Below are 11844 nucleotides of genomic sequence, written 5' to 3' on the forward strand. Positions count from 1 at the left end.
ACAGCCAGACACACCCAAGACACCCACTGAGCAGTGGGCGAGACAGGAGAGGTTTGCTGTGCCATGTGGGCTTCTTCCTGGCCCGCCAGGAATCAAACCCACACTGCAGAGGCTTCGGACAGCTTCACAGCGCAGTGCTCAACCCACTGTGCCGCGGGGGCGGTGGGGGTGCCCTACATGTACATTTTGAATATATGTATACACATTGTTTTAATGTTCACAATTGGTGAAATGTGGATAACCTTTATAAAGAAATATATCCATTTTTTTCAACAACACCTTGAGGAAAAAGTTCTTGATATGAAATGAAATAACTAGAGTTTTAAAACATATGTGGGCCTCCCTGGTGGCACGAGGGGTTAAGACGCAACCTATGAAGGTATCCACAGCCACTGCAGCCCAAGTTCAATCCCCAGCCAGGGAGCTACTGACATGGTACAGCAGACCTCTCCTGTCTCGCCTGCTGCTCCCCTCAGCAGTGTACTTCAATCTGTCTGTTCTGTTATCTGCTCTGTGTCTGGTGAATCCTCTCATCCCCGCTCCCCCACATCTCTGGCCTGTACCCCAGTTCTTGTATGCATAAATAAATCTTTTTAAAAAAATTAAACTATATGCAATATGACCTAGTATGTAAAAATTAAAATGTACATATAAATATATATTAAAAATATTTAAAATGTTTAATTCTGTAGAGAACAAAGAGCAGATCAATATTTAAGATAAAATAGTGTTATCAAAATATAAACATGGTATAGCTGGGTGGGTTATGTGTGAATTTGAATAATTTATTTCTTATCCTTTGTTTCTTTTTCTTCTTCTCCTGCCCCAAGTCCACACTTGGCTATGTCGCTCTGCTCATAAGTACTTTCCATGTTTTAATTTATGGATGGAAACGAGCCTTTGAAGAAGAGTACTACAGATTTTATACACCACCAAACTTTGTTCTTGCTCTTGTTTTGCCCTCAGTTGTAATTCTGGGTAAGATTATTTTACTTCTTCCATGTATAAACCGAAAGCTGAAGAGAATTAAAAAAGGCTGGGAAAAAAGCCAATTTCTAGAAGAAGGGATTGGAGGAGCAGTTCCTCATCTCTCACCAGAGAGGGTTACAGTAATGTGATAATAAATGGTGCTCACTGAGGTCATATAAAGTTCTCCTCATGCCATTATTTTTATGACTTCCTCTATGTTGCATTTGCACTGTTGATATGGGTTGAAGCCTGTTCAATGAGCTCTCTACTCAATTAGCAGTAGAATTTTCTCCAAATTAATTTTCACAACTGTCACTTTGTGAATATGCAATTTTGTAATCAACTTGTTGAAATTTAGGTATGTTTTGTTTTGGAAAATTGTAACACGATTGTTGTTTGAACAAACTACCGTCCATAATCAGGCAAAAGTATCTATAACTAATAATATAGAGGTAATCTGTTAAAAAAGTAACAAACCAGCAGAACTTTAAGTTTTAACATAATTTGATGGATGTGGGATTTTTCCTGAAGCTTAAGTAATGTTTTGATTATCCAATGTTAGAAATAGAAATGTATAAATCACTTTTAAGAAGGGATACATTACGTTAGCATCTAGGTAATGATATACATTCTTATATTTTTCTCGTAAGATAGAATTTGAAGAAAGTAATTAATTGTCTGAGCCAATGCGAATATATGAGTAACCACAAGTTAAAAAGACAAATTGAACCTGAAATTATATTTAAAATATATATACTAATAATAATTACAAAGATTTTATTCTTGTTACAGAGCAGTTTCATTGCATGTTAATTATTGCAAATTAATAATTTGCAATTAAATTAGCAAATCAATCAAGAAAGGCAGTACTATTTGACCTACAGAACTGACTTTTCTAATATAGTACCAATCCCGAGTATCTTTTCATTGTTCTAGTTAGAGGGAAAGTGTTAAGTTTACATACAAATAGTTGTTTGTCAATTAATCTATGTTGCTGCACCTTAGCCTTGTCAGCACTCTGCTGTAGGATTTTCCTGATACTCATAGATGGCAACAGGCCAGGGACTGTTCTAAGTACTTTACTTGTATTATCCCATTTAATACTTATATTAATCCAGTGACAGAGGTGGTAGTTATCTTTTTTTTCCCTTATCCAAAAGGGTAGATTTATTATATTAAAAATGGAAGATGGGCCTCTCTGGTGGTGCAGGCGGTTGAGCACAGCGCTGTGAAGCTGTCTGCAGCCTTTGCAGTGTGGGTTCCATCCTGGCCGGCCGCAGAGATACCCACATGGCGCAGCAGACCTCTCCTGTCTCACCTGCTGCTCCCCTCAGCAGTATATTTCAGTCAGTGTGCTGGTTCTGTTCCCTGCTCTGTCTCTGGTGAATCCTCTCACCCTCCTGCACATCTGGCCTGTACCCTGGTTCTTGTATAAATAAATAAATCTTTATTTTTTTTAAAAAAAAGAAGCTACACCAACAATAAAAAATAAGTAAAAAGGGAAAGGAAAGAAAAGGACAGGACACTTGCACAGACACAAGCAGGCAGTAAGAGCCTGAAAAGGACAGGTTTGTTAGGGAAAGGAGAAAGAAAAATAGGCTTCTGCAGAGTCACAGGCAGACAGGAGAGTTGCCTATCCTTATTTTCTTCTTTAAATATTTATGTATGCATACAAGAACTGGGGTACAGGCCATAGGTGTGGGGGTGAGAGGATTCACCAGAGACAGAGCAGGGAACAGAACAGGCAGATCGACTGAAATACGCTGCTGAGGGGAGCCGCGGGCAAGTCAGGAGAAGTCTGCTGCGCCATGTGGGTAGCTCCCTGGCCCGGGATTGAACTCATGCTGCAGTGGCTGCAGATAGTTCACAGGTTGCTTCTTAGCCTCTTGTGCCACCAGGGAGGCCCTGCCTATGCTTATTTTATGAGAAAACTGAAGGCCAGAAAAGTTAAGTAATTTGAACAAGGTCACACAGTAAGTGAAAAAGCCAGAATTCAAGTCCAGGCAGTCATCAGAGGCTACAGTTTTAATCACTGGACCCTGCTTCATCCCCATGCTTAGGTCCAGGAAGACACATCGAGATGCATCCTCCTCTATAAAAAGGCATTGACTTAAGAGTGGGTAGTGGGCATCAAAAGATATGTGAACACATTGCAATATAAACATCTTATTGCTCAGCAGCTAATCCTTAATTACCTTGGGGGAGAATCTTGCCTGGGACATGACCCCAGAAACCCATGGTAGGCCATAGGTCTCCATGTACAATGAGTAGTTTTAATAAATTGCTGAGGTTCTGTAGAATCTTTAAAAGTCCCTGTACAGTTGGTCTTGGCCTTTTTTCTTCCTGAAAAGTTCTGCTGTCTGCTCAACCATTCATTAGGAAACAATTTGCAAGCACAGAGAATATTAGGATAAGTGGTTAATTATAACCTACTCTGGAGACATATAATCATACAAATTATTCTTAAAATTTTTCAGTGCTGACATTCCACATTAATATTGCATTATGCTCAAACTTTGGTTAGCATACCTTACAACTTTCTTTCCATTTGCTCTTTCCTTATTAAAAAATAAAGTTGGAGACAAGATACAATATTATGTATTTCTCTTCCTGATATTATAACATTTTTAAATTTGCTCAATGAGGTACTACTGAATCCAGCTGCAAAAATAAAAGGACTTTTATTTAGTGGAGACCAACTTTCCCACCAATGTTTCTTACTCTGCCTTTGCGTTGTGTCACTTTGGTAAATCACACATGATTCTCTGATATTGTTATGTTGATGGATTTTAATATCTTACACTTCAAAGTTGAGCACTCCTTTTATTCATTTTAATTATATTCTCTTAGTAATCATTTGTCAGTTTTTACTAGGAATTCCATTAGGTGATAAGTTTAAAGGTAAACACCTATAAACTACTGTAGGGGACTAGTGAACTAGTGAACTAACAGCGTATTTCCAATGCTTTCTTATTCCTTATTCTCTTAAGAATATGCTTTCAACATTTAATGTGAAAATACAGTGAAATATTTTTTAAAAATTAGATGACTATTGAAGTATATTGTTGCATGCATATATTAAGTATCCAATAATACATATAAAATTATTATTACAGATAAATGGGCTCTTTGAAAATATGCAAAGAGTTTATGAAAATGTATGAAAGACATAACTTGTTTCAAATGGTAATACCTTCTTTTCCATGTTACAAAAATGAAGCAGTTTTGAAGTTTTAGATTAAATGTAATTTACCCATTATAATTCTAAATGTTTAAAAGCTTTTTGACAAACGCAAAATTTTTAGAAATTGCTTTACTTATTGACTTTAAATTCCTACCTGATTATTTTTCTTATTCATTATTTTTCAAAATCTTTTTTTTAAGTCATTATTTTGGCCTAAAACGACTGAATTCTGCTCCTGCTATATGTGGAAATGTTGGAACATTCAAATAGCAGGAATTTGTTAGCTGATCTGTACTGGAGAAGTACCCCTGCGAAAATTATAAGAATGTAAAAATTATACCCAGTCTAATCCTATGCAAAAAAACAAGTAATTTCTCCTAAGAGGAAAATAACCATGGATTAAACCATGCTTCTCAGCTTTTGTGTACAGATTTTGTCTCCTGTATTAAGAATATTTAAATTCATGTTTAAATAAGAATATATTCATGCTGACATATATTTTTCAGAACATATATGGAAATTTAGCCCAGACTGTCTACATGTAGAGATTTTTATTTAGATTTAAAAATATTTTAAAGTATGAATAAATTATATTTATAGGTATTTATTGGAGATAATTATTTTGTTCTACATACAGGATTGGCTAATAAGCTCCAGTGTTGAGCTGATTAATTTCTTATAAATTAGCATAATCTTGACTTGATTAAGGAACTTTACTTTCAGTGTTAATTTGATAATAGTAAACTGAAGCTATATTTATATTTACACTACAGTCAAATTACAAAAATTATTTGTGTAAAAAGGGCTTCAAGAATATATCATATCCAATTTTTGTAGTTTATTTCATGTAATATGATAAAACCTTAATTTTTTTAATTGTCTTTTGCCATTAAGTTATTTCATAAAAATTCTGTACAGTGTTTTCCCCCAAAAGAGAGGCTTGTGAAATTTAAGGTTTCTTACATGATTTTTTAAATAGGTGTCAAAAACGTAATTCATCAGTATTTCGTCAGGAATATTATGAACACTGAACCTGTGCCAGCCTATAAAATGTTTTGAAGTATTTAAACAGCCTAAAATGTCATGTTGAATTTATTTTGTAAATTCATTACTTAAACCAGTGTTACACTTAGTTTGGCCCAACGCAGTCCAATGTTAAGAATCATATTTGTGATACTGTCTTGAAAACAAGATGTTCCACACTCAATTGTGCATAAGTTAGTAAAACAAATTGTTCATAAGTCAGCATATATTCATTTCAGTATGGAAACACAATTTATTCATACCTTTAAACAGTGAATTTTACAGGATGATAGTTTCTTCAATTTTTTTTTAATGTGAGAAAATTACAAAGTTTTTGCTGTTCAGATTCTGTACATATGATATGTTCATTTCAACTTAACGCACATACATACTGATTTTTTTTTTTTAACTTTACAAGTCATTGGATTTCCATTGTGTAATCATCCAAAATTAGGGCAAGCTACATGGATTCATCATCCAGTAGCTGCATGTGCAAAATTAAATCCAAATCAGGTACTTTATTTGATTTCCAAATTGTCCGCTTCAAAAAGGTATTCTTTCAAGATTTTTATTAAGGGTTCTTCACAGCTTTCCAGATATCCAGTCTGAACAGGTACTGAAAGTTGTCTACTAATGTCTATTTACTCTGCTTTAAAAGCTGCCACCCATCACATTCCTCAGCTGTCCTTGAAGTTAGGTGTATCCAGGAGACTAAGTTTCTGCTGGTGAAATGTACAGGGACTGGGATATAAGTGTGACTTGGTACAAGTCTCTTCAAAGGAAAGCAGTGGCTATTCATTATCTTATTCCTCCATCTTGCTGCCAGGATGTGCATATGATACTAGGAGTCCTGGCAACTCTGTAAGGCCAAGAGAGGACCAAAGTCACATCCTACTGGAGGAAGGCTAGAGACTGAAAAAATCTTAAGTAGTTTACTACTTCGACTGCCCTTTCCTGTATGCAAGCCACTGTAAATTTGAGTTTTCCTGTATAAAGTCGTAACTATTCATGTCTGGCCTTCAGTTCTTTGTCATGATGCTATTTAACACTGTTTGAATAAACTAAATTGCAATAATTCTTACTTTTAAAAGCTTTTAAAGGATTATGTGCAATTCACATTAGAATTGATTTTTCCATTGTTAATTTATACTCATTTTCTCTTGCTTTGATATTTCATTAAAACTTTTGTATGTGCTTAGAAAATACTGTCTTCTTTATAACTGTGTAATTGATATTTGTTAAAATTCTGTAATCTCCAAAATATAGCTATCGAATTACATACCATGTTTTTACATCATTCTCATAGATTTGCCTTATAAACATCTAAATAAAAAGTACTATTTAATATGTTTTGTCTTTTGAATTGTATGCAAATGGATTTTTCTTCCTTACTTTAATTCATTTAAGATAGAGGTCATCCAATACTTTTTCTGACTTTTTCTCCTTTTTTCTTTCTCTTTTATATTCCGAAAGTAGGACATGTAATAATTTGGGGTTGGGAGGGATCATTTATTTGTTTTACCAGCAGTCGTTTAGAATAATCTCCATTTAGTGAGTCGGTGTCCTTAAAATTATTTCATTTCACTAGCATTCATTGTCTTTAAGCCATAATTCAATACAATATTCAAGCTCTAGTAGATGCGTGATGTGCATGGGGCATTAGTTCCAGTCCTTCCAAGATTGGTTAGATCTGTGGATGCAGAACCCCAATAGAGAGAGCCTACTGTACATTCTGTAAGCACTCTGAGAACAGGAACTCTGTCTTATTCACTAGTGTATTCCCAGTCTCAAGAAAAGTATCATATTACAAATAATGATGAGATATTTTAAAGGATTTTTTTTTTTTTAATAGAGGCATGCTTTATTTATTTGTTTGCTGGCTTGTTTGTTTTGTTTATACATGCACTGGGTACAGTCAGAAGCACGGGAGGGTGAGAGAATTCACCAGAGCCGAGCGGAGAGCAGAGCAGGCAGAAGGACCGAAGTATACTGCTGAGGGGAGCAGCGGGCGGCAGGAGAGGTCTGCACGCCATGTGGGACCCTCCTCTGGTGGCCGGGGAGCAGCTGGGGATCGAACCGGCGCCGCAGAGGCCGCAGGCAGCTTCGCAACCCAGCGCTCAACCGCTGCGCCACCGGGGAGGCCCTAAAGGATTTTTTTTTAACAGAAAATTATTTATTACCCGTGTCCATGCAGCCATGTGTATATCTTTCTGCCCACACCCCTTCCTTCTTTACTGTCATCTTTGGTGTTAAAGTTGATGTCTAAAGGGTTGAGGAGTCTAAAATTGAAGTCCTGTTGTGCAAGAAAAAGGAAAGGAGACTGTCAAGTATACCACCCATTATTGCAATGAAGGAGTGTTATGTGTTAGAAATTATACTGTAGATAAATCATTCCTGAGAGTGTAACAAATGTTTGTCTTGTCAAGTCAGACAAAACCATGCAATCAACTTGCACAATGGCAGGTACATGATGAACACCGAAACACAGACCAACCCGACAGGGTGGCTGCCTCATGGTGTTTGTTTATTAAATATACTTAATCTTGCTGGACACTTTACCCAAGGGAAATGTTCCTTTTATCAGCTGAATGCTACCATCATTAGTTCAGAGAAGTGACTAATTCATGTATTCAAACCATCACAGTTTCAAACAATTTTTATGTGCTAAGGATGGCAACCTTCTCATTATGTTAAACTACCAGTAAACTGAGATGATACCTGTTTTATATTCAAATGAAAAATACAGATATGTGGTGATCCCAGAGGAAGTCACACTATTGCAGCTACCACTGCCAGCACATTGCTACAGTGAGGTGGAAAAGTCAACCTCCTGCTGTGCAGAGCTTCTGTGGGTGCTCTGGCTTCACCCACAGCTGCCCCAGAAGGGCTTGGGTCCTAAGAGTGGGATGCCAGATCGAATACAGGACAGTCAATTCTTTTAAATTGCAGACAAAAAATAACTTCTGTAAGTCTATTACAAATATTGCATGTAACTTTTTTTTTTAGCTATTTTTGGGAATCCTCCTTAGCCATGAACTTTGGGCAAGGAAATGCAGTACAAGAGGGAGCTGGTAGATAAATTCTCCTTTCCCTCTCCCCAGATGGCCTGTTCCCAAGTGTGGTCATTCATAAGGCTCCCATGAAGATAATACTAAAAGATCGAGTAATTATTCCAAAACTGACCAGTGTAATGATACCAATATGGTGTCCCTCCTCCACTACCTGCATCATTTCCATCTTTTCCTCACTGTTTCCCAGAGATAGCAACCCCTCCCCCGGCCCCCCAAAATAGCAACAGGTGAATATGTCAGGCTCTAAGGAACCTAGGCTACCCCAGTGCTTTTGGTAGATTCTTCAAATAGAAAATGAAACATGAAATACTGATTTTGACAAAGTCAGGCGCAGGGTCTTGAAGACTCAATCCAGATAGCTTGAGACCCTGAGAGTAAATACATCTCTCAGGAACAGATTCACATTAATCAAATGTACAGTGATAGCATGTTAAATCAGAACAGTGACATCACTACTGTGAGAAATATCAATATTCTAAAGAATACCAGTATTGCCTTAACTAAGCATATTCTTTTCTTGAAATTGTCATTTTTTAAAAAATTTTTACTTATGTACATTGTTGTTTTTTTTTTTTTAAAGATTTATTTATCTTTATTTTTATTTATACAAGCACTGGGTACAGTCAGAAGTGCGTAAGGGTGAGAGAATTCACCAGAGCCAGAGTGGGGAGCAGAGCAGGCAGAAGGACCAAAGCACACTGCTGAGGGGAGCAGCGGGCAGCGAGAGAGGTCTGCACGCCATGTGGGACCCTCCTCCGGTAGCCGGGGAGCAGCCGGGGATCGAACCAGCGCTGCGGAGGCTGTGGGCAGCTTCGCAACCCAGCGCTCAACCGCTGCGCCACCGGGGAGGCCCCTGTTTTGTTTTTTTTTTAAAGCTGATCTACTGCTTTATTTTTGAAAAGATTTATTTATGCACAGAAAACTGAGGTGTATGCCAGATGTGCAGGGGTTGAGAGGATTCACTAGGGACAGAGTGGGGAGCAGAACAGGTGGACCTACTGAAATACGCTGCTGAGGGGAGCAGTGGGCAAGACAGGAGAGGTCTGCTGCACCATGTGGGTCAGCTCCCTGGCAGGGTTGGAACTCAGGCCTTGCCACTGCAGGGACAGTGCTGAGACTTTACCCCTATGCCAACAGGGAGGCCTGAATTTGTTCTTTTTAAGAAGTAAAATTACAACCCAAAGGCTGCTGGGGCCTGCTATGGGCTGAATTGTAGCCTCCTAAAATTCATATGTTGAAGTCAACCCCCAGTAAGTCAGAGTGGCCGTATTTGCAGACAGAGCCTTTTAAGAGATAATTAAGGCAAAATGAGGTGGTATTATGGGCCATAATCCAATATGACTGATGTCCTTATAAGAAGAGGAAATTAAGACATGGAGGGAAGACCAAGTGATGACAAAAAAATGACCAGAGAGGCCTACAAACCAGAGAGGCCTCAGAATAAAACCAATCTTGGACACCTTGATGTGGGGCTCCAGAATATGAGGAAATAAAATTTGATTGCCTAAGCAAGCCAGTCTATGTTATTTGCCCCAGCAGACCTAGTAAACTAATGCAGGTTTTATGAAATTAGAACAAGTCAAGTTATGTAATCTGAATAATTAATGTCAATGTAATAAACTTATCTGATACATCTTAGACCACCATAAGGACAGTTCTAGCCTAGCAGTCTTCACTGTAGCCTCCAGCCATGTAAACACAATGATTAGGTTTTAGTTCTAAAAGCTGGAAAACATTTTCATTTCCTGGAAATTTTCCCATGTTATGAAGCTGAATTTTTCATGAGTTAAAAGTTACCATTTGTAAGTTCATTTTATTTACTACTATTTAGTTTCTCCACAAAATATGAATACCTTCTCCATCTTCCTATGTGAAAGTCGCTTGCTATTTGGATTACTTATATACTTTTTATTAGAATAACTGACTTTGGGGTGGCTGTACTTTGTTTTTTTGTGCCCTATACTTATTTCTTCCAAATTTGCATTAATGATTGTGTTGGAAAGATATAGTTTATGTTTCTTTTTAGGCTTTGTTTCTATAACAATTAACTTGAAATTTTTTTTTTAAAGCATAAAGTAGATTACATTCCAACTTTATATGTATTTCTTCTATTACCTAATTCCCCTAAAGCTAACCTACTCATTAAATTTTATATGTGCTATAAAAATTCTCTTGTTTAAAATAAATTATTCTGATGTGGAAAAGAATAACATTTGCTTGAACATTCAGAACATTCAGCATTAGTTTCAAGATTACCAAATTCATACATATACTTATTAGAAACATTCTTATGTATGCTAATGAATAATTAATATTTAACTACTAATTAGGCAGAGTGCAAAAATATATCAGAAAAAAATCAGAAGAATAATATTAAATATTATATTCATGTTAAGGATATAGTCAGCTTTGTTACATTAGCTCTGTTACATTTGAAAGTAAAAAATGTACATAGCTTAATCTTTAAAGGCACAAGTCCTTCTAAGAAATTATAATTTGGGGGCCTCCCTGGTGGTTCAAGGGGTTAAGCACCACGCTGTGAAGCAATCCACAGCCTCTGCAGCACTAGTTCGACCCCGGCCTGCCAGGGAACAACCCACATGGCGAGGCAGACCTCTCCTGTCTCGCCCACTGCTCCCCTCAGCAGTGTTTCAGTTAGTCTACCTGTTCTGTTCCTCGCTCAGTCTCTGGTGAATCCTCTCACCCACCCGCAACTCTGGCCTGTACCCCAGCTCTTGTATGCATAAATAAATAAATCTTTAAAAAAATAAATTACAATTTGTGGGCCTCCCTGGTGGCGCATGACCCACATGGCGCAATCTTTTCCGCCCCCACCCACCCTTGGCCTGCACCCCAGCTCTGATATGCATAAATAAATAAATCTTTAAAAAAAAGTTACAATTTGTGACTATAAAGAAATGGTAAATTCTACAAAATTGTTAACAGATTGAAGCATTTCTATTCTACGTGTAACTTGTTTCTCATATATTTCTCCACAATTAATTTATCTTTTTGTTGATATAATTTATCATTTCAACAGTTATTTTACCTTTACGTCCTCCTATTCTTTTGTGTCATGAAAATGTCTCCTATGCTCTTAACAGAGTCTTCAAAAAGCTATACTAAGGAAGGTTCAATGAATAGTAATAAGTTTAAATCCAATACCTAATTTTAACAGTTAAAATTTTTTTTTTTAATTTTTGCGTAGAAGAACTGGGGTGTAGACCAGAGATGCGAGGGGTTAGAGGATTCACCAGAGACAGAATGAGGAGCAGGATAGGCAGAATTACTGAAATACACTGCTGAGGAGAGCAGTGGGCGAGACAGAAGAGGTCTGCTACGGCATCCCTGGCTAGGATAGAACTCAGGCCAGTTTGCAGGGATAGAGCTAAGACTTAAACGCCAGGCCACCAGAGAGGACCCTAAACAGTTAAAGCTTTTAAGAGCCTAAACTGGCTGTGCTTACCAAGAAGAAAAATGAATAAATTCACTTAATTTTATCATCTTCGAGGAAACAAAAGATACAGAAATTTAACAAATGGAATACTTAGTGAAAGACAGCTTTATGGAAATTGTTAATACTAAAAAAAAAAAAAA

General features: G+C 37.1%; 1 protein-coding gene across 5 annotated transcripts in view; it reads left to right on the forward strand.

Moving 5' to 3' along the window:
* STEAP2 (STEAP2 metalloreductase) overlaps window positions 1-6268 on the forward strand; it is a 28424-nt gene extending 22156 nt beyond the window's left edge. For 4 of the 5 annotated variants that reach the window (XM_037507443.2, XM_037507453.2, XM_037507482.2 and 1 more), the window contains one exon: window positions 831-6268. In XM_037507443.2, coding sequence (XP_037363340.1) covers window positions 831-1118 — 288 coding nt within the window. In that variant the 3' untranslated portion in view covers window positions 1119-6268. The remainder of the gene's footprint in view (window positions 1-830) is intronic. The other variant, XM_037507493.2, reaches the window with a different exon arrangement.
* Window positions 6269-11844: the final 5576 nt, after the last annotated feature.

This window comes from Talpa occidentalis, unplaced genomic scaffold (genome assembly GCF_014898055.3).
Source record: "Talpa occidentalis isolate TD23 unplaced genomic scaffold, MPIMG_talOcc4v2.1, whole genome shotgun sequence".
Classification (NCBI taxonomy): Eukaryota; Metazoa; Chordata; class Mammalia; order Eulipotyphla; family Talpidae; genus Talpa; species Talpa occidentalis.